Genomic DNA, 24319 nt, shown 5'->3' with positions numbered 1-24319 from the left:
ATTTTTACCAGTTTGCATTATTAAAGAATTTTTTAAGTTTCTCAATTTTTTTTATTTTTTATACATTGGTCTTCCTATTCTATGTTTCTCATTTCTTCTTTGGTCTATTTGTTCTTTCAGCTCGAATTGTATTAGAACATGGTCACTCTTTCCAGTGTTTTGTAATCTATTTTGTCTACAATTTCAGGTTCTGACATAAGTATTAAATCCAGTCTTGATGGTTCCTCATTGTTTCTGTATCTAGTATTTTCCTTTATCCACTGAGTCATTGTGTATTCAATGGTCATATCGAGTAGCATGCTGCCTCATATGTCTTCTCCACCCTTTACTGTCATTTCTTCCCAACATTTTTTCTTTTTATTATATTTGCTCCTGTGTGAGTTATGAGAATTTTTAGCCTTTCCATTTTAAAGTAATTTTCACAGGAAGCATGGTGGCTAAGCAGACTAGAGCACTGGAATATGATAGAGAAAAGCTAGATGGATAGTGGTTTGAGTCCCAAAAGAGGTGCATGATGGCAGAAAGAACATGGTCTTAAATTCCTGACCTCCAACTAAGGCAATGTCTTGCCACCTTGCAGTGCAGGTAATGGTTGCATCTTAACATTCACTAATTTGTTCTTATAATTATAGGTAGTAATCTGTTTTTTTATGATAACATCTACACAATATTTTCTAACTTTTCAGACTTCTTTATTACTTCCCAATATGGCTTCTATGTACATTCTATTCCAGTTGGCAAGTCCTTTGTCTTTGTAACCCCAAAGGTCTTTTATTATATAGTATATATATTCTATTCTGGCTCCCCAACCACTTTCTATCACACTGCATTTCATTCTCAACTTCCAAGAATATCCCTAGTTACTAATCTTGTTTAGATATTTCTGCAATCTTACAAGAATTCTGACCTTCCATTCTTCTAACAATTCTATACCACCTGAAAGTATGTTTTAATAGCCTTCTAATTCTTCCCACATTCATATACACAAGAAATATCATTTATGTTAACCCCAACATTTCCCTTTCTTTTATTTCTGTTTTATCTACATTCTTATCTAATAATCTACCTTCCTGCATGATAAATCCCCATCCACTCCAATAGCTTTCCTTTGATACCTCCAATTTTCTCAAGTTTCAATAGTAACTTGTAGGATGCTTAATCAAAACCATTTTTAAGCCAAGTCTATCCATCAATTTCTTTCTTTTTAGATACTTACAGTTCTGTTAAGAGTAGAGTTTTCATGAGAGTAGTTGAGCTTGTTTTAGAATCAGAAATGGAGAGAGTGAGTGGTTTGAGGTAAAGGTGGGAATTTGCCAGGGATGTGTTATATCACCTTGGCTGTTCAATTTATGCATGGATGGGGTGGTGTGAGAGGTAAACACAAGGGTAATGGGCTGGGGAGAGAAGCAAGTAAATGCCTTGGGAGATTAAAAAGTGTAATGAGAAATAAACATTTGGGAATAGATGCTAAGAGGAGATTGTATGAAGGAGTGACTGTGCCAATAGCACTCTACAGGGCAGAAACATGTAACATAAGAGAGGATGAGAGGAGGAGTTTGAATGTGTTTGAGATGAGGTGCCTGAGAAGTATGATAGGGGTTACTAGGCTGGACAGAATGAGAAATTAGGAGGTGAAGAGGAGAGTTGGGGTGGAAAGGGAGTTGAAAGATAGGGCTGATTAAAGAGTATTGGGATGGTTTGGACACATGGAAAGAATGAATGAAGAAATATTAGTAAAAGAGGTGTGGAAGGCAGAGGTTGAAGGAGTGAACATGAGGGGGCAACCAAGAATGAGATAGATGGATGGCGTAAAAGGGGCATTGGGAAAGAGGGGAATGTCTTCAGGAAGAGAGAAAACAAAAGATGGGGTGAATGGAGAATGGTTGTGTATGAATTATGCCATGATACATGGAAGAGAGTGGGGGGATAGGGTGAGGGAATATATGTGAATGATATTTTGACACAGCCCAAAGGGATTTCTCCCCCATCTTCTCTTCTGCATGAGGGGACAGAGAGGGGGGTGACTGATTAAATGAAGTGGTACTGCTGTGGATGTGCTGTGTTTTGCTGCACTGTTTCTGACCCAGGGCAGTGGGTGAGATGTAGAGATGACCAGTCATCTAGTAGGAGCCAAGATAAGAGGGAGGGAGGGGGGTGTATGGGTGTGGAGTATGTGGGGATGGAATGGGTGGGAATGGATTTTATGTTTTGTTTTTTTGGCTACCTCCCTTGTAAGGGGGAAATAGCCATTGGTATATGTATGTATGTATGTACAGTTCTTTCACAGACACTGAGCTGAAAAATATTGTATAAAAATTCATATATATATTCAGGCAGGGATAGAGAGAGTGAACTTGAAAAAAAGACAGAGTTGGACAGATGGATGGAATGAAGGGGACCTTGGTAACATAGAAATTTACAAATTAATGCAACATAGACATCAGTCCCATTCCTTCACAAGGGGAGGCCTTGAGGACTGTTGCCAACCACTGTGGGACTGCATGTTTCCAGTCTGTGAAGTCTAAGGCAATAATTATGATTATAAAATGGCTTCAGGATTATGATAAGTGTAACAAGGAGGGATAGAGTGAGAGATGTGGAGACAAAGCAGAGCTGGGAGAACGGGTAGGTAAAAAAAATGCCAAGATGGTTTGGGCATAAGGAAAGAATGAATGAAGAAAGATTAGCAAAAAGATTGTGGAAACCTAAGTAGATGGAATGAATGTGAGGGGAAGACCAAGAATGAAATGAATGGATGGATAGATGGGGTGAAGGGAGCATGGGATTTAAGAGGAATCTGTTGAGTAAGGAAGAAATACTGCAAAAGGTAGGAGTAAATGGAAAGTGGTTAAAAATGTATAAAGAAATGATGCAGCCCAAAAGAGTGTTCTTTTTGTCTGTTCCAGAAATTTCTTGGGTGGACTGAGGGAGGAAGGGAGGGAGGGGGGGTCATCATAAAATTAAGTGGGGGAGTAAACCAGCTCTGGACTGTCAGGCCTTGCTATAGAAGCACTGTCTTGCTGCATTGCCTTTCACCCGAAATCTGTGGCGGGGGACAAGGATAATTCTTCATCCATGAGGTGCTAAAATGGGAGGGACAACAAACAAATTTTGGATGACTGTAAGATGGATGTATGGTTTGACTTTGCCAGCCCCCTAGTAAGGGCGAAAGGCCTTTTGGTATATATGACGTAAGTGGAGTAGGAAACACAGGAGTCTTAGTTTTGAGTTTATTCCTGACTAGTTTCGCAGGTGTGCTTTTTCAAAGGAAAAAGCATACCTGCAAAACTAGTCAGGAATAAACTCAAGACTAAGACTCCTGTGTTTCCTACTCCAGTTACGTCAACCTGTCAGAATGTCTCAACATTTGGTATATATGTATAAAAAAGTTATTTTCTTATTATGTAGGAGATGGCCAAATCAAATCATATACCTGCATCATACAAAACAAAATACATTCATCTACCCTTTCTATCTTAGCATCTCAGGGATGAAGGGTCACCTATATTCCTGACATGCTGTGAAGAGAAGGATGGTTGAATAGGTTCTACATAGACCAAAAATGTGAAATACTTGTAGTTATAAAAAGTTCTTATCTAGGCTACTTTTTTTTTTTTTTTTCCAACACTCACTTTTTGGCCAAAGGAAAAAAAATCAGGAAGGTCATAAAATTTCAAGGACAACCCTGAACTTTTCCTTATCAAGTAAAGAAGGCAAAAAGACTGAAGAAATTTTAGGGTGATGCAGGAATTAATATGGATGTCAAATACCAAAATTCAGTAAGTAACATGCTTTGTGATCAACCAGGAGACAAGAATCATATTTGTATGTACACTACCATGCAAAGAATGCTCTACAGGTACTGGTAGTAAGTCTTTGGAGAAACAAGCAGAGAAGTTTGCAGAAGACCAGATGAACTTAAACATATCAGAAATGGTACAGAAAGGAGAGCTGTGTTTCACCATGTATGAGATTCCAGTACTGTAAAATTTTAATATCTATTTCTGACTGACTGGACATGTAATGAAATACAAACAAAATAATCAATGAATAATCTATAAGGCTTTTTCCCTTTATAAAATAATAATAATAATAACAATAATAATAATAATACATACATACATATACCAAGGGCTTTTTCCCCCTTACAAGGGAGGTAGCCAAAAAAAACAAAGACATAAAATCCACTCCCACCCATTTCATCCTCACATAATCCACTCCCATTCACCACCCCTCCCTCCCTCTTTTCTTGGCTCATACTGGATGACAGGTCATCCCTGCATCTCAACCACTGCCCTAAGTCAGAAGCAATGCAGCAAGACACAGCACATCCACATCATGGCTGCTTCATTTAATCAGCAGCCCCCTCTCTGTCCCCTCATGCAGAAAAAGAGAAGACTGGGAGAAATCCCTTTGAGCTGTGTCAAAATATTATTCACACATACCCCTCAACCCCCATCCACTCCTTTCCATGCATCACAGCATCATCCATACACAACCATTCTCCATTCACCCCTATCTTCTGTCATCTCCCTTCCTTCCTCAACAGACATTCCCCTCTTTCCCCATCCATCCATATCATCCTTTTCCCCCCTCATGTTCACTCCTTCCACCTCTGCCTTCCACATCTCTTTTACTAATCTTTCTTCATTCATTCTTTCCATGTATCTAAACCATCCCAATACTCTTTTATCAACCCTATCTCCCAACTCCCTTTCTATCCCCACTCTCCACCTCACCTCCTCATTTCTCATTCTATCCAGCCTAGTAACCCCTATCATACTTCTCAGGGATTTCATCTCAAACACATTTAAACTCTTCCTCTCTTATGTTCCAAGTTTCCACCACATACAGTGATGTCGGCATAATCACTCATTCATACAATCTCCTCTTGGCATCCATTCTCAAATGTCTATTTTTCATTACACTTTTTAATCCACCAAGACATTTATTTGCTTCTCTCAATCTACATTCTACCTCCACTTCTTTCCCATCACATTCACACCCAAGTACCTAAAGCTATCCACTTCCTCCAGTGTCTCTCACTTAATGCTCACTTCCAATTTGCTGCCATCCTCTCCCCTTGTACATCTCATCATTCTGCTTTTACCTACATTTATCTTCAACTTCCTTCTTTCACACACCTTCCCAAACTCTGTCACTAACTTCCTTAACACCTCCTCTGATCCTGCCACAATCACAGTGTCATCAGCAAGCAACAACTGGCTTATCTCTCATTTGTCTCCATTTTCTTTAACCATCTCCAATCCCCAGCATTTACCTCTCGTACCACCCCATCCTTGTACAAATTAATCAGCCATGGGGACATGACACATCCCTAGTGAAGTCCCACCTTTACCTCAAACCACTCATTCTCTTAATTTCTAATTCTAAAACAGGCTCTACTACTCTTGTAAAAACACTTGACTGCTCTTAACAGCTTTCCTCTTATCCAACATATCTGCAATACCTCCCACAGTGCTTCCTGTCTACTCTGTCATAAGCCTTTTCAAAATCCATAAAGTCCCAAAAATCATCCCTACCTTTTCCTAAAGCTTTCTTACATACCTGCTTTACTACAAAAATCTGATTCACAAAACCCCTACCTATCCTAAACCCACACTGTTCCTCATCAATTACTCTCCCTCTGTTCCTCTCCTAATCTTCTCAATCCAAACCCTCCCATGAGCTTTCTCAACTACACTCAACAAATTGATCCCTCTGAAAATATTACATTCACACTTGTACCCTTTTCCCTTGTAAAGCAGAACTATACAGGCACTCATCCAGGCCTCCAGCACTCTACTTTCTTTAAGACAAACGCTAAGCAACCTCACCAGTAAGTCCACCTTCACTCTACATGACACTCATCTAACACATATGCCTTACCTGCTCTCATCATTTTAATAACTGATTTCACCTTACCTTTTCTTATTTCTTCTCCATTTTCCTCATTCATCACTGATTTCATCTTATCTTTTATTTCTACTCAATTTTCTTCATTCATCATTGTCTGACTATGAGGCAATGCAGTAACACACAGCACCTCTACAGCAGGGCCACCCAAAGCTAACTTACCACCTACGCTTCATTACATAGCACCCCACTTCCCTCATGCACCCAAAAAATATACAAAGCAGACAAAAAGAATTCCCTTCAGGTTATGTCATTTCCTCATTCTTTTACAACCACTCTCCATTCACACCTATCTCTTCCCCCACTCCCTTCCCTGCTCCAGACATTCTTCTGGCATCGTATGCCCCTCCCACCCCATATATCCACCTCATTCTCCCTCTCCTCAAGTTCCCTCAATCCATTCCTGCTTTCAATTTTCTTCACTCATTATTTCTTCATACCCAAATTGTCTCAGCATTATTTGATCAACCCCATCTGCAAGCCTTCTTTCCACTCCTGCTCTCCACCTTACCACCACATTTCTTACTCTATCCATCCTCATAATCCACTCCTTCTTCTTAAACACTTCATTTCATTATATACCTATGAATTCAAGTCATTCATTAATACAACACCATTGGCACAATCACTCCCTTGTACAATATATTCTCTACATTCATCCCCAGATTGATTTCTTATGACACTTTTCATTCCCCCCAGACATTTACTCGCTTCCCTTATAATTCACCCACCTCTATTTCCTGTTACATGTGACCCTAAATACTTAAAGCTTTCCATTTTTGTAGTCCCTCACCCTTTAAACTCTGTTAGGCAGTTGTCCTTTAAGGTGAATGCACTGTGGTTCAGGATGGCAGCTAATCAGTGCACACATGAGCTCTGCTGGGACAAGCAATCTTGCATACCCAAAAGGAACCTCTCTCTACCTTCCCCAGCAGCCAACACATGGGACACAGAGCCCTCAGTCTCCTACACTACCAAAGCTATCAGTCTCTCCGTTCACATCCGGAGCTACCAGTTGTTTTCTTCAGCAGAATCTTCTTGCAGCCCAACCCCTAGCAAATTGCCACATTCAAGCCTCGGTTCTGTGGGCTGTGCACTTACAAAGAGAATCAGCTCCCTGAGCCATGCTTTTCAATTTAAGAATAAACTTTCCCACCCCTCCAGTGTTTGATTTCTAGCTAAGCCCTGCCCCACATCGGCAATTTTCAGACATCTGGTGCCCAATGTGGGGCCACTGCCAATCTTGATATCTCTCATCCCAATGTTTGGGCCCCCCACCAATCCTGATATTTGCACCCAACATGGGGCCCCTACCAATCCTAACATTTGGTGCCCAATGGGCTCACCTCCCACTTCCCCCATTTTCGTTTACTAGCTGGTATAGCTAGTTGTTAGTAGGCATGTATGGAAATATAGTGTTCTATAGCAATGGTGTGTCATGTTAGAGTGTTCTTACATTATAAGGCAGCTATAGTTTGGTGAGGAACAGGAACCTTGCTTCCTGCAGAGAAGTAGGGAGGGATGACAGTGGTATTGGTGTGGTTTCACCTAAAACTATGTGTAGTATGATTGTTATTTTCTTATAACAATCATACTAAACATAATTTTAGGTGAAACCAAACCAATACCACTGTCATCCTTCCCTAGTAAAAGAGGTATGGAAGGCAGATGTGGAGGGAGTGAACATGAGGGGACGTCCTAGGATGAGGTGGAGGGATGGGGTGAAGGGGGCTTTGGGGAAGAGGGGAATGTCTGTTGAGGAAGGACGGGAGAGGACAGAAGACAGGGGTGAATGGAGAATGGTTGTATATGGATGATGTTGTGATTGCATGAGGTGGAATGGGCGGGGGGATGGGGGGTGAGGTAGTATGTGTGAGCAAAATTTGACGCAGCCCGAAGGGATTTCTCCCCGTCTTCTCCTTTTATGCAATGGGGGGACAGAGAGGGGGGGTTGCAGATTTAATGAAGCGGCCTTGCTGTGGATGTGCTGTGTCTTGCAACACTGCTTCTGACCCAGGGCAGTGGACAAGGTGCAGGGATGACCCGTCATCCAGGAGGTGCTAAGATAAGAGGGAGGGTGGAGGGGTGTGGAGTGTATTCAGGGATGGAATGGGTGGAAATGATTTTATGCCTTTTCCTTTTTGGCTAACTCCCTTGTAAGGGGGAAAAAGCCTTGGTATATGTATGTATGTATGTATGATTGTTATCTGAGGGGTTCAAAGGCATGAGTACAAGGAAATTGCAAAGGGGTCATATAGATGGGACATTCTAGTAATGTGTGGTCTTGTAATGGTGGGTAGGCAGCAATACCAAATACTCTCTGCTCCCTTCCATTCCAGACCTCCTCCCTACACCCTTCCTGCTTACATCTAACTTGCCACCATCGTCATTTCTTGTACATCTCCATCACTTTACTTTTGTCCATATTTACTCTTAAATTTCACCTCTCACAAACCCTCCCAAACTCAGTGACCAGTTACCTTGTTTTATCCTTAGAATCAGCCACAAACACCTTTGCTTTTCACATTCATTTTTCTACTCGTTCCTCATTCATTCTTTCCATATGTCCAAACCATCTTCGTATTCTTTGATCAACCCTATCTACCAGCTCTCTTTTCACCCCCATTCTCTGCCTTACCTCATTTCTCTCTCTATCCATACTTGTATCTCCCACCATACTTCAGCTGAAATTTATATAGATATTGGACCTAATCCAAAGACCATATGTCAACCCCTTATAGCTTCACCTCCATATAAATTAGAGGTATTCACAGGTTTTAAAGATGGGCATCAAGGAAATTATTCCCTCTGATATCAGTCTCATGGACCACTACTTGCAGGTGCCCATTGTTGGTCCCATCAGGGATGAGCTGGTAGTATTGGTAGGGGATAAAATGGGTGCAGTTTTCATACGGTTTGTGCAAGGCATGAAAAAGATGAGTGATGGGAATGAATGAAAGTTGTAATGACGTTCCTCTTCCATGCTTAGCCAACTTGGTTTATGGGTAATGGTGTAGAAGACGCATTTTTTCTTTTTCTTTTTCTTTTCAAAGACCTTTGTCATATACTGAAGGGGGAGGGCTAGCACATGAAAAAAATTGTATTCAAATGAAAAAAAAATAAATAAAAAATAAAAAAATAAAAAAAAACACACACACAGATTATATTGAGCTCAGTGCTCATATATGTCTAATCTATGAGTAATACAGTGACCTTATACACACGCATTCAAATCCTTGCCAACAAGTATTGCAGTGTTAGCTTGCAATGCAGTTAAGCTGAATGTATTTCAGCCCTGGGCAGGAATCAAATTTAGACCACTGGATTAGTGGTTGCAAACATTACCACTGCACCAGTGAGATGTGTGTATTTACCTAGTTGTATTATACGGGAAGGGGAGCTATGCTCGTAGTGACCTGTCTTTGTATCTTTCAGCATCTACTTTAGTTCTTAAATTCTTGTATGGTTTTTGCACATATTATTGTTTTGCCCAATTTGTTCCAGACATCCACCACTCTGTGTGTGAAACTTTTTTTTTTTTTCAGATCTCTTCTCTATCATTTTCGAGTTTCTTTTCATGTCCTCTCGTTTTTCTTTTATCCCACTTTAATAAATCTTCTTTATCAAGGACCTCCATACTTTTCATGATTCTGTAAATGGCCAGTAGATCTCTTCTTTCTTTTTCTTTGTTCCAGGGTTGGTAGTTCCAGTTTGGACTTTGTTCTTATGTCAATTTTGAAAGTGTTGGTGCCATCTTTGTCATTGCTCTTTGGATTCTTTTCAATTTCTTTATATTCTTTTTGTGCTGGGTGTCCACAGTGTCTCAGTGTACTCCAATCTCGGTCTTATCAGTGTGACTACTATTTTCTTTACCATTACCCCATCCAAGTAGTTAAAGGCCACTTTTATTGAGCTTAGTAAATTGTAGGTTTCTCCAAATATTTTGTTAATATGCTTGTCTGGTGACGTCTTTGTTCATAATTACTCCAAGGTCCTTTTCCAAGCTAACTTTTTTTACTTCCTTTGTGCCAATTTTACATTGCCCTGATATTCTATTTTTTTTTTCCAAACTCCATTATACTACATTTCTTGATGTTGAAGTTCACTTCCCACTTTTGGCTCCATTCCCAGACTTTGTCCAGGTCTCTCTGTAGTGATTCACCGTCTTTTTCTGTAATTACTTTTTTTAGTAGTTTTGCGTGTGTGTGTGTGTTTCATTTGACTAATTCCTTTATAAGGGGGAAAAGGTTGATGATGATTATAGTTAAAGGTCATTTAATATGCTGTTATTATAATATCTAAAGTTACTTCATTGAGGATACTTTCAGCACGCTTATTACTGTTATTTTCACACAGAACTACACTTATTAAGACAGTAACAGAACTGAATTGTTAATCTGAGTATCAATGATGGCTAGTAATATTTTTCATACATAACTTAGGAGCAATACCCGATTCAGGATACAGTGACATTACAAATATGCCAAAAAGTTGGTACTGCTTCCTACATGCACCCAATACTCATCACAAGTGCAGCGAATTCAAAGCCACTACACATATCTAATAAGCAGAAAACTTAGTAAACCTTGCTGTATGTTCCACACAATCTGTGTTCATTGGAAAGTTAAGATGTCTTTATGGCATAGTTAGTAAAAAAAAGTCTATGGAGTCGATATAAAGGACACAATTTTATTAAGTCACTGTATCATAACATCTTTATGTATACAACCAAAAACTGTCTAATGATAAACAGGATATAAAGCTATTCATGCCCCTTCATGCCTAAAACTCACCAATATCCTAACCAAGGGTAGATTGTATGGAAACATACAAGACAGGATCTACAAGTTCTTCAGTTACCATGAAATGGAATTCTTGTGGATGGTATTGTATCTGTCAAAAAAATCACTTAAGTTAAGTGTTACTCTACAGAATATTCATAAATACTGAAATATCTCATTTCAGCTTGGCCATGCCTGACATAACATTCTTTATCACAACAAAGACAATAAAAAAATTATACAAAAGTTCAAAGAAAGTTAATTAATACAAAATGGTTTGATTTCTGAAGGATGCTATTGACTGATAGCTATTCTTAGAAGTTGATGTATTTTTACCAAAGTTTTGGGTTGATGACTTTTTGGTTGTCAGAACAACTTCAAGTTCTTCAAAATCTTTCAGCCTTTTAACATCTTTATCATTCCTAAGACGTGTGTTTGGGAGTTTCCTGCAAAAAGTGAAGAATAAGCTATATAAAATAGAACAACATCTGCAATGAAAAGTTTTTCATAGAAACAAAGTTTGTCACAACACTCAATGAACCTCATCAAGACAACATCAAAGACCTTTTTACATATACTAAATACGGAATACTTTTGCTCTCACATGACTGTTGGTATCTCTTGAGAGAGCTGGAACTAAAGAAACTACCAAGGTTATCTAACACCTGAACACCCACAGATTTAAATCAAACTTTATCATCATTAATTCAGATCATTTTCTAATCTAAATTTCTTATACAAAATTACAAAAATCAAAGTTAGTGTTACAGTGAGAGTTCTACATATACATACATATATCAAAAGGTCTATGCTCTCTTTCAAGGAAGGTGGTCAAATTAAAGCATAATAATTTTACCTATACACCAAGGACTTCTTTCCCCTTATAAGGAAGGTAACCAAGTCAAAGGCATACACCTACTCATACCTATTCCACTCCAATCCTAAATCTATCCCACACCCATCCAAACATCCCATTCGCTGCCCCTCTCATCTCACCTTTTTGTGGATGCAGGGTCATCTCTATCCCTTGCCACACATGATCAGGTCAGAGGCAAGACAGCACCTCCACAGCAGGCTCAACAGCCAAAAAGTGGTTTACCCCTCCACCATCATTTCATTATATGATAACATCCACACTTCCCCTTCATCCACTCTAGAAATATACAGATCCAACAAGAAGAAATCCATTTGGGCTACATCATTTCCTCACCAATTTACAACCACTTTATTAAAATGTGGTCAGTCAGTCTGTTCCCCCAGGTCTCTCTTGCAGGGTACCCAAAGCTTCTACATAACCAGCAACAGACTTTGAGCAAGTCCATGAGTCACTTAGGAAAGATACAATGTGTTGCTGTTAGCGTGGAGCATTGCAGAATGAGGCACTCTATGTCTTCTGTATGGTGGTTAAAATTAGAGTAGTTTGAATCTGTTTGTTGTTTGAATCTATCCTGTGTTGGTACTGTTTCAATTCCAGATGGTGTCCTGAATGTAAACATGCCAGTGTGAATCCCTTCCTTCCTTGACAAACATTCCTTTTACATTCCATATCCCCTTCACCCCATCCACCTCACTTTTGGTTTACCCCTCAAGTTCCTTCCATCTGCTTCTGCTTCCCACACTCTTTCTTTCCACCACTTTGGGTGCTGACTGTGTAATACCCTGTATTCATATTCACTTTTTATGAGAACAGATGGTTAAAATCTCACTAGTGCTTGAACCCAGGTAATACCAGTGAAAGAAAATTTGGCTAATTAAAATAAAAAAATTATTTATTCACTGATCACCTTTGCTTTACATGGAAACCAAATTATGCCTTGGGAAAAAAAATTGATTGCCTCCCTGACAAATAATCACAAGAATTACAATACATTTTTCACTTTTATCTATTTTGTGGTAGTAATGGTCTGAGGAATTCAGCACTGGGAAATAATCATCACCTAATCAGTGAATAAATAATTGAGTTACATAAAACAATGTGGTTAATTGGGTCATTATGCATAATGATCATCTGGCCGTTCTTGAAGCAAAAGGTTTCTCTGATCACCAATCATTCTACAACAGGCAATAATTCTACTTGTATTAACTCATATCCCTATCTTGTGGTGGGTGACAGAGGCCAGACCTTATCCTTTTCCCCTCCTTCCTAACAAGTATATTTCATGTAGATGTAGTTGAATGAATTGGTTTCTGGATGCCAGTGATGCTGTTCATACACCTGCATAGAGGACGTTACAGAGTATAATCACATATTACACTAATCCACACTGCACAAAATTCCCCATTCCTACCAAAATCCTTCTATGACTACTAATCTTATTCCAATTTATCAACACTATTTCACAATTCTTCTGAGTGAGCACATATAAGGACTAACCTACATGGAGGGCATTACAGCTTATAATGATGCCTTGATGCTTCTTATGGCACAAACCCTCCTCAAGTGCTCTCACATTCCTGGCTCCTGAAATTGGTTTTATTCACCTAACCTCTTATATGTTGTCTCCTACCCCAGCCAATTTCTCATATTGGGCATCATTAATTATCTAAGATTCCCTGTTTCATATGACTATCCCACTCTCCCAGTTACTCAAAGAATGCAAGTTTTTTTCAATAACTCAGTCCTAGCTCAATACTCATGGACTTGGACAAGGGAAATAACCCACACCAGGCACGCCTCATTACCCGCTAAAACCTGAAGGGTGTGGCAGGGTGGAAAAGGTGGACTTGTACATGTATTTACCTGGTTGTATTTTGCAGGGGAAGAGCTATGTTTGTAGTGACCCACAGCTGTATCTTTCCACATCCAGTTCTTTCTTAAAATCATGTATAGTTTTAGCACTCACTATTTTCTCTTTCAGTTTATTCCATGTATCTATTACGGTACTCTGTGTGAAAAACTGTTCTTTTTCAAATCTCTTCTGTAACTGTCTTTTTTAAGTTTCTTCTTGTGTCCTCTTCTATTTCTTCTGTCCCATTAAAGTAGATCATTTCTATCAAGGATTTCCATCCCTTTCATAATTCTGTAGATGGTTATCAAATCGCCTCTTTCTCTTCTTTGCTCCAGAGTTAGTAAGTTTAGTTTGTCCAATCTTTGTTCATATATCAACTTGCTAAGTGTTTGTGCCATCTTTGTCAATGCTCTTTGAAATCTTTCTAGTTTCTTTATGTTTTTATTGTACTGGGTGTCCATAGTGATGCTGCATATTCTAATTTTGGTCTTATCAGTGTAACTAGTATTCTCTTTACCATTTCCTCATCCATGTAGTTAAAGGCCACTTTCATTGATCTTATTACCGGTAAATTGTAGGTTTCTCAAACTATTTTGTTTACATGTTTGTCTGGTGACATGTTGTTTGAGATAATTACTCCTAGATCTCTTTATGAGTTTACTTTTGTAACTTCCTTTGTTCCAATTTTGTATTGACCGAATATTCTATTTTTACTTTTTCCAAATTCCATTATACTACATTTCTTAATGTTAAAATTCACTTCATTCTTTATACTCCATTTCCAGACTTTGTCCAGGTCTTCTTGAAAAGATTTGCAATCTTCTTCTTTACTTACTCTCTTCAATAGTTTTGCATCATCTGCAAAGAAGTTTATATAATATTCAATTCCTTCATCCATGTTGTTTATATAAACAGCAAACATTATCAGAGCCAACACAGAGCCTTGGGGGAATTCCACTTATTATGTTTACCCAATTTCAGTTCTTTTCTCTAAGTACCACTCTCATTTTTCTTCCATTCAAGAAGTCTTTCATCCATTCCAATAATTTTCCCTGTATTCCACCTATTGTTTCAATTTTTCTTAGTAGCTTTTTGTGTGGTACTTTGTCAAAAGCCTTTTGTAAGTCCAGGAAGGCACAGTCTGCCCAGCCATCTCTTTCTTGTATTATATCTACCAATCTTGAGTAAAAGCATATTAAGTTTGTAGTACATGATCTTCCACTTCTAAATCCAAATTGGGTGAAGTTTAGTATTTTGTTCTCTTCCATGTGTTTAGTCCATTTATTTTTTTATAACTCCTTCACAAATTTTTGCAATTGTGCTTGTAAGGGATACCAGTCTACAGTTTGTTGGATTTGCTTTATCTCCTCCCTTATATGTTGGTAAAATATTTGCATTTTTCCAGTCTTGTGGTACTTTTCCTTCAGTGAAAAGTTAATTATCTTGTGTATTTTATCTGTGAGTTCATCTACACATTTTTTTAATACCCAGTTCACTATTCCGTCTGGCCCATGTGACTTTCTGATATCAAGTTTCTTTATTTGGTCCCTTATTTCTTTCTGTGTCACCATTATTTCCATCATTTTGGGGGATCCTTCTTCGTGACCATCATCCCACATTTGTGAGCTTTCAACTGTAAATACAGACTTAACCCCTTCAATACGTGCGATGTTGCGTCATAATACTCGCATTATAGAAAATAAAGTCACTGCTCTATTGCTCGTTCTCTTTCACCCGTGAATTTTGATAACCATAGAAAATATGATGAAGCCAGTTTACAGAGTATGGGGGTCACGCAGGTACGACTACAATAAATATAATCAAGACGCCGACGTTGGCATCCTCGCGTACCCACTTGCTCCTCATGATGCCTACATAGGCATCACTGTATGAAAAGGGTTAAAGTGTTTGGTCATTACTTCAGCCATTTCTACATCTTCTGTGTATTCTTTATTTCCTTCATGCAGTTTCACTATTTCATGCTTGTCTTTTAGTTTATCATTTACATATCTGTAAAATAGTTTAGGTTGATCTTTGCATTTTGCTATTATATCTTTTTCATAGTTTCTTTTTTCCTCTCTGCATATGTCCACATATTCATTTTTCAGTTTGATGTATGTTTGCCATTTAGTCACTTTTTTGTCTCTTTTCCATCTTTTCCAAGATTCTCTTCCATCTTTAGCATCACTACACTTTTTATTATACCAGCATTTTATGTACACCCCTTTCTGTTTCTGCTTAGGCACATGTTTATCTGCACCCTCCTTATATGTTTCTTTAACAATGTTCCATTTCTCTTCAATCTTTGTTTCATTGTTTGCAAATTTTTCCCAATTATCATTTTGAAAAAAAATTCTAAGTTTTAAAAAGCCAGTTTTGTTGTACATTAATCTTCCTTCTCTGTTTCTCATTCCTTCTCACAACATTTTATTCCTTAAGCTCAATCTCCATTAATATGTGGTCACTCTTTCCAATTAGTGTCTTATAGTTTATTCCACAATTTCAGGCTCAGAGGTGAATATCAAGTCTAGTCTTGATGGTTCTTCATTTTGTCTATATCTAGTGTTTTCTTTGACCCATTGAGTCAATGTGTAATCGATGGTCATATCCAGTAGGATGTTGCCCCAGTGTTCCTCTCCACCTCCCATTGTCAATTCTTCCTAATTTATTTCCTTTGCTTTAAAGTCACCCATAATTACTATGTTTTCTCCACATTTCAGTGTCTTGGTTAATTCATTCTTTGTGTCTTCTAGTAATTTTGAGTGTTTGCTCTCAGTCCAACTCTTAGTTTTTGAGGGCACATATACAACTATGAACTTTCTACTTTTCATACTGCTATTTTTTACCTTAACTGTGATCAATTCCACATTATCTTTTCCTTCTGTTGCCTTAATTACATTTAGGTCCTTTCTAGTCAATACCATGACTCCTCCCCTTCTTTGTCCATTCTATTTTTTGATCAAAGGTTGTATAAAACTTAAACCACCATACTTGATTGTATAGGACCTTTTAGTTTGGTCTCCATAATGCCCATTATGTCAGGTTTCTCTATTGACAGTCATTCAATTCATTTATTCCAGAAATCATACCATCCATGTTTGTATATGCCACTTTTAATTTTTTCTTTTCTTCTCTTTTTTTGGTTTATGTTTCCATTTTTCTGATGTACCATTTTCTCAGTCTCAGATCCAGCACTCTCTCTCTCTCAAAAATAAATAAATAAATAAATAAATAAATAAATAAATAAATAAACAAATAGATAAAAAAAAAAAAAAAATTCAGTCTCCATTCTTTTCTCATTTTTTTTTCCTTGGCTTCACTTCTCAGTGCTCTATCTTTCCCTAATTCCACTTCATTCATTTCTTTTTTAATCCACACATTTTTGTATTTTTCACTGTTTGCTAGTTTTGCCACTTTTGATAGTATTTCTTCTCCTATCATTTGAGTTCTTAGTTTGATTTTCATTGGTCTGTAGTATTTTTCTTTTGAGTATGTACCTATCCTATGTATGTCATCGATTTCCTTTCCCAGATTCTGTCCCTCGTCTTGAACTACTTTTAATGTCTCTTTTGCAATTTCTTTCTCTTCTTTTTCTCTTTCATATTTGGGTATACAGACGCTCCTCAACTTACGTTTTAGTTACGTTCCGAATGGCCAAACGTAAGTTGAAAATGAACGTAAGTTGTTATTGTACTATACATCCGTAAATTCTATTACCGTATCTTATAAAACACCCCTAAATCATTAATTATACATATAACATTGTAAAATAATAACATCAATTTCAAATAAATTAAATTCAAGCAACATAAATTGAGATGGTAGAGGAGGAGGGGGAGGAGGATGAGGAGGATGAGGCAAGGCATGTTTAGTTTGTTGTTTGTAAAATGTAAACAATGGACGCAGCGTCATGCGCAAGTATCGTTTGAACTACGGAGCGCGTTAAACTAAAAAAATTCACTCAAAAAAATTATTTTTACAATTTTTTTTTTACAGTCGGTTCAAACGTAAAATCGAAAAAACGTAAAACGAATGAACGTAAGTAGAGGAGCGTCTGTATTGTGTTTTTCATTGGTATCTTAAACCACAATGCATTTCTTTTTGTCCACTGTCTCTCACCCAATTTTACTTTTCTTTGATCTCCTTGATCACTGTTTCCTTTGCATTCTCTTCTACCTCCAGCTTTATTATTTCTTTGAATGAGAGTTTTTGATTTTCACGTTCCTTTTTCCACTGATTTTTTTATTTCATTCAGATCGGTCTCTTTGATTGATTCTTCCATCTTTTCAGTTATTGCTTGTAATTATTCTTCAACCTCCTTCTTCAGTTCTTTGTTTGTATTTCTAACTTCATTTTCCTTTCTTTCATGTTCTCTTTTTATTGCACTCAGTTCACTTTTTAGCTTATCTAATTGTCTTAGTATCACCTTGTTAGTTGTGCATAAGTTGGATACCTCTAGTTTTAAAGCTTTATAGTCTAACTTTAAATCAATCAATTCTCCTGCTAAGTTGTTAATTTCTCGATTCCTTATTGCTCTGCTAATCCTAATATCTCTATCAGTGTCCAAAGTTTTATCCATAGTTTCCCCTTGTCTCCTAAATCCCAAGAATAAATCATCATTGATGTACCTACTAGTCGTTTTCGGAGTATCGTTTAGACTTTTTTTTTTTTAACTCCCAATGGGGACTCAACTCTGGATATATCCAGTCCCCTCTTAGTTGATTCGTTAATCCTTATTTCTTCTTTGTTACTTTCCATTTTGTGCTAAAACTATAATTCTAAGAACTGGACTGGATACATACCTTGCCAGTCCCACAAAAACATAGTTTTACCCCAAAAATGACAACAAGGCATTTTTCCTGTAATAGCAACAAAGCACTAGTTTGGAGCTCACTGTCGCCATCACCTTCCTCTTCGACTGCTTATGACTGTGAGGAGTCATGTACGCATTACATGAGGGGCTCCAGGGGTGATATGTCCTATGGCCTACATCTAATTAGATTAATGATTTCCCTGATTCATATGTTTCTAACCCTCTAAACCTACAAAATTCCAGAACCCCAACATTACAACTGGACAGTCAAAACTGACAGAGATATCTCGGGCCTGCTACAGAGATTGAATGTCAGTTCCTCAGAGCCATTCCTCTATTTGAAAGTGAGGGTCTTGAAAGATTTTGAAGATAGGTGGAATGGAGCTTAGCTATGATGTCCATTTCACAGGAATATCACATGCAGGCACCAGCCATTATTCTCTAAACCAAAAGAAAATTCAGAAAGTCAGCCACCATGAAGAGGCTAAATGAATTTTCCATCAGAAAAATTCATGTGGTAATAGACATGATCAATTACAAAACTGATTTTCAAAACTGTTATAATATGTCATACAAAGACATCCTTTGTTTAAAATCTATATTGCAAAATTTTAATGTGAACAATGTATCTGAGAAAGTGATTTGGTGAAATCAATACTACACATCAATCTACCATCATCTAATTGTTGTAAATCAGTCTACATTTTCCTCTACAATTCAGAAACTTAATAACTACCTTTATGGTTCTCCACCAGAACTCTAAAAAATGCAAACATTACATAAAGATAAGAATAGTGATTAACTTTGAAAAAAAAGTCTACAATGACTGATAGTAATATACATTCAAATGAAATAGTAATGCTATCTTTTTTGAGGGGCACTCTCTGCTGGTGTTGGGCTGTAGAAATTATGCTAATATATGAAAGTGAATAAATAAGTTAAATATAAATACTGGAAAAAATTCTCTTGTTCTCTACACTTGTGAAACTATAGTGTATTGTTCCTCTAGGGATGCAGCTCCAAGTGGCCGACACTCTCCAGTCTCCAGACTGAGTCCAAGACCTCTCCACAGTATTTCCTCCACCTTCTCACATAACAAGAGCTGACAACCAGACTGCTTCCATCCTACTACTTTCAGCTAGTGATATAAAAACAGTCTCACACTACAATAACACAAACAAGGGTACAAAGTTTCTTCCCAGATGTCTATGGGAGGGCCTGAGGACTGCTGCCAGCCACTGTGGGGCTGCAGGTTTCTAGTCAGTCAAACTTGAGGCAACATTTATTATCATTCAACTATCTTCCTATTAACATAAAGATTACTATTTATCTCTATACCAAGGACTTCTTCCCCTTATAAAGGATGTGGCCAAGTTAAGGCAGGCACCCACTCCCACCCATTCCACTCACATTCACCACCATTGTTTCCCTCTTATCTTAGCTCCTCATGGATGAAAGGTCATCTCTGTCTCCTGTCCACCGCCTGGGTCAGCAGCAAAGCAGCAAGACACAGCACATCCACTCACCCCAATCCCCTGTCTTCTCTCTTCCTTGCTCAATAAATATTCCTCTCTTGCTCAAAGCCCCTTTCACCCCATCTATCCATCTCATCCTCAGCCGTCCTCAAGTTCCTTACATTTACCTCTGTTTTCCATGCTTCCTTTGCTAATCTTTCTTCACTCATTCTTTTCATGTGTCCAATCCATCCACATAATCTTACATCAGCTCTATCTGCCAGTTCCCTTTCCACCCTCATTTCTCAATCTATCCAACCTTGTAACTCCTACCATGTTTCTCAAGACACTTCATGTCTAGTGATTCATCGACCAAACAGTGGCGCTTTACCTAGTTGTAAACAGACGGAGGGGGGTGATGGTGTGTGTAACCATGATGTAGCAAAGTGATTAAGTTTAGCAAAAAAAAAAAAAAAAAAAAAAAAAAAAAAAAAAAAAAAAAAAAAAAAAAAAAAAAAAAAAAAAAAAAAAAAAAAAAAAAAAAAAAAGGGAAATAGATAATAAGGATGGTCACCCAACATACGCTGAGACAACCAAAAGGAGATTAGATATGAGTGAGTATGAAATGGCTTTGGGAGTGGTTAGAATTTTTTTTTGTAATTATGGACCTCAAAAGCATACTAATAAACCAAGAAATATTTGAAATGAAAAGGAAAATTGTTGAACAGAAAAGGGAACATAAAAATATACAAAGAAGTGAGTGAATTGAGAAAGGAAAATGCACTATTATAATTATGATGAAAAAGTATGACACAAATATAAATGAAACTTTGTTGAGGGAAGTTAATGAGAAGATACAAACAGAGGTAGGCAAAGTTGGTGAAACTATATAAAAAAATTAAAAAAGAAATAAATAAAAAAAAAAAAAAAAATGAAAGAAAAAAAAAATACTATTTAAAGAAATAGTCTAAGAAGAAATGAACAAAAGTACAAAGGACACTGTGATAGAAGTAATAAAGGAAAAAAGAGATTTGGTAAAAGATCCAATAGACAAAAAAAAATGTATTGTAATCTATGGCATCAAAGAAAAACATGGACTAATAAGGTTCCAAAGGGAAAAAGAGAAGAATATAGTGACGGAAATACTAAAAGAAATACAGGAGGCACAAGGGCTTTAAAAGGGAATTGAAGAAATTTACAGAATGGGAAAATATTCTGAAGAGAATAGACCTCTCAAAGTAAAAATTTATTCGTAGAGGATAGTGGAAGAAATATTAACAAATGCAGGAAGACAAGCAAAAAGTAATAAATACAAAACTTTATAGATAATAAAGGAATTGAGTGATGAGGAAGAGGAAGCTAAGGAAAAGAATGAGAAAAGAACAGAGAAGAAAAGAAGGAGTTTTTTTGGAGAGTGATGGACTTGAGACTGAGGAAATGGTTTGAACAAAAAATTAAAGGTAAACATACAATAATAGAAATTAACAGATATAATATACTGGAGACATTTATTACCATATAGTATAGAGGCCAAACAAAACATAAATCAGAAACATAGAAACAAAACAGGGTGGAGGAGTCATGTTGCTAACCAAGAAAGGCCTAAAATACAACTAGGTAAATACATATAATTTTTTCCTTTCTGCCTCTTAAAATCCAAGTCTCTACCCCATACAGTGTCATATAGGCATGATCACCCCTTCATATAATCTTCTTTTTTGCATCCATTCCCAGATACCTTTTTCTCATGACACTTTTCAATCCCCCAAGACATTTACTTTCTTCTCTCAATCTACAGTCTACCTCCACCCACACTACTCCATTTCCTACCAAATACCCAAAACTGTCCCCTTCCTCCAGCCTCAATTATTTTAAACTTACTTCCAACTCACTACCATCCTCTCCCCTTTAGCATGTCTCATCACCTTACATTTACTAACATTTACCTTCAACTTTCCATTGCATACCTTCCCAAACTCCATCACTAACTGCCTTAATCTGTCCTCTGACCCTATTACCAGTGCAGTGTCATCCACATACAACTGCCTCACTTCACACTTCTCTCTACTATCTACAACCATCTCTAGTCCTCTGCCCATAACCCTCACATTTACCTCCCATACCACCCTATCCATATACACATTGAACAGCCATGGCAACATGACTCAGCCTTGACACAGTCCCACCTTCACTACAAATCACTCACTCTCTCATAAAAACTCTTGACTCCTCTTAACAGCTTTACCCCAATCCCATATTTCTGCAATACCTCCCACAGTGGCTCCCTGTCTATCCTGTCATAACCCTTCTCCAAATCCATAAAGGCCCAAAAGAAACATCCTTACCTGTTGCCAAAATCTTCTCACAAATCTGCCTTACCACAAAAATTTGACCCATACTGTTCCTTACCAATTACTCTCTTTGTTTCTCTCCTAATCTTCTCAGTTTACTAGTTTCAAAAAATGTACTTCACCAAGGTTGAGCTGTGGATTTAATGCCATTTCTAACATCTAATATCTTTATATACCATCCAGCACAAAAGCCCTCTGGGGCTACATCCCTCAACTCCAACCTCTCACCTCATTAACAAATCACATACTGATAGGTGACATGAATACAAACCAACCAATCTGCTTTAACATGCAAACAGCATATAAAAGAGGAAAGAAAATACTAGAACAATTCCCCAATTTAAACATATTCATTTACAGTAGCCACCCTAATATGGTCACCCTCCCTCTAACCCAAATAACAAGGGAAAATATACACCTCTCCTCTAACAACTTCTCAATTAGACCACCATTCTACTTCTGCAGAATAAAATTATCTGGTATCAGCCAGATAAAAAAATCTAGAAAAAATGATCACCAGCAAAGACACTGAGATATTATTCAACCTGTTGTTACAGTTAAACCTCCTAAGCTGAATAAAATAATCTAACACCAGCCACAATAAAATATAATGAATATGTTGCCACAGTGATAGGGTTGATTAAAACAATCTTATCATTTTTTGCTATGGTTATGTCCCTTACATGAAATTAAATCTATCAGTGTTACCCAGAATCAAATTGAATAATTACATAACCAAAGCAAAGGGCCACTTCCCCCTTGAAGGAGGTAACCAGCCAAAGCATGCAACCACCCCAACACCATCCTTTCCCATTCATCACTCATTTGTTTCTCTCTCCTCTTAGCTCCTCATATCATTGCCAAATAGCAATTCACTAAATATTAATAATGGTACCATTCTCCCAAGATCTCTCGGTATCACCCACTTAAGAATACATCAATAACAGCAATAACACCCTGTGCAAATTATACCAACAAAGCATGAGACAAATCAATATAAATCCTTACCTAATTCTTTCCACATGTTGTGCATTTATGGCTAGCTCACGTGAGCAAACTGTCAGTAAGTAACCATAGGTAAGTTCTGCCCTCTTTAGGTCCACCTCGATAAAATCTGGATCATCACTGGCTACTCTAATCTTCAAAATTATTTCTGTTGAAAGTATGAAATAGAAAAGGTATTACAATTTTGTCTTACTTTCCTATGCAGTTCCTGAAAGCTATCTAAATTATTTGGTAAGCAAAATATGTTTTCATATACATATATATATACATACATACATAATCATGTTTTATAATATATATACATATATATATATATTATATATACATATATATATATACATATATGTATATATATATATGTATATATAACACACAGGAAACCCACAGTCGGAGAAAATAAACTTCGTACTTTCCTGAAGAGGGCTACAGTTGATAGCCGAAATATAGGAATCTTCTTTATTCGAAGTTTATTTTCTCTGACTGTGGGTTTCCTGTGTGTCATTTACAAATGTGCTACTATATTTCTGTTTAGAAATATATATATATACTGTATATATATTAATTATATATATATATATATACATGTATGCATATATATTATATATATGCTTCAATCAATAATAGTTGATAGAATTATAGATCACATCAAGAGACATAATTTGATTTGTGACTCACAGCATGGATCCTCCAAAGGTAAGTCATTTGTGACTAATCTATCTTTTTACTCTAAAGTATGATAGTGACAATGTTATTTACAATGATAGTTACAATGTTATTTACCTTGACTTTAGCAAGGAGTTTGACAAGGTGCCCCACTAGAGACTACCAAATAAAATCAAAGCCCATGGCATAGGAGGAAAAGTGTTAGAATGGATTAGAACTTGGATCAATGACAGACGACAGCAGGTCATCATAAATGGTGTAAAATTCAAATGGGGGAGTATTTCTAGTGGAGTTCCCCAGGGCTCTGTTTTGGGTCCCAGGAGGTGCCAAGATAGGAGGGAGGGAGGAGGATGGAGGGGAGTGGAATATATAGGAAATGAAATGGGTGGAAGTGATTTCTGTGCCTTTTTCTTTTTGGTTACCCCCCATGTAAGGGGGAAAAAGCCTTTGGTATATGTATGTATATACATAAATTGGACAATGCATTTTGTTGGAAACTTTTCCAAGTTCAGGATATGAGTTGTGGTTGTCTCTTCACCAACTTAAGGGATCCGAGTTATGTGGTTCCAGTGGGAGGGAGCAAAATTTATCGACTTTGCTTTGTAGT

At 37.3% G+C, this 24319-nt stretch overlaps 1 protein-coding gene across 8 annotated transcripts in view; it reads right to left on the bottom strand.

Moving 5' to 3' along the window:
- Positions 1-10584: 10584 nt before the first annotated feature.
- The window catches only part of LOC143035188 (ankyrin repeat domain-containing protein 40-like), a 62125-nt gene continuing 48390 nt past the window's right edge, over positions 10585-24319 (bottom strand). For 5 of the 8 annotated variants that reach the window (XM_076201869.1, XM_076201871.1, XM_076201872.1 and 2 more), the window contains 2 exons: positions 23053-23197; positions 10585-11143 (listed from right to left, as the gene is read on the bottom strand). In XM_076201869.1, coding sequence (XP_076057984.1) covers positions 10960-11143; positions 23053-23197 — 329 coding nt within the window. In that variant the 3' untranslated portion in view covers positions 10585-10959. Of the gene's footprint in view, positions 11144-18975; positions 18999-23052; positions 23198-24319 lie in introns of all 8 variants that reach the window. The other 3 variants (XR_012967296.1, XM_076201875.1, XM_076201870.1) reach the window with 3 other exon arrangements.

This window comes from Oratosquilla oratoria, chromosome 18, assembly GCF_046742065.1.
Source record: "Oratosquilla oratoria isolate Oo_2021 chromosome 18, ASM4674206v1, whole genome shotgun sequence".
NCBI classification, from domain to species: domain Eukaryota; kingdom Metazoa; phylum Arthropoda; class Malacostraca; order Stomatopoda; family Squillidae; genus Oratosquilla; species Oratosquilla oratoria.
This window is presented reverse-complemented; position numbering and strand designations above follow the sequence as displayed.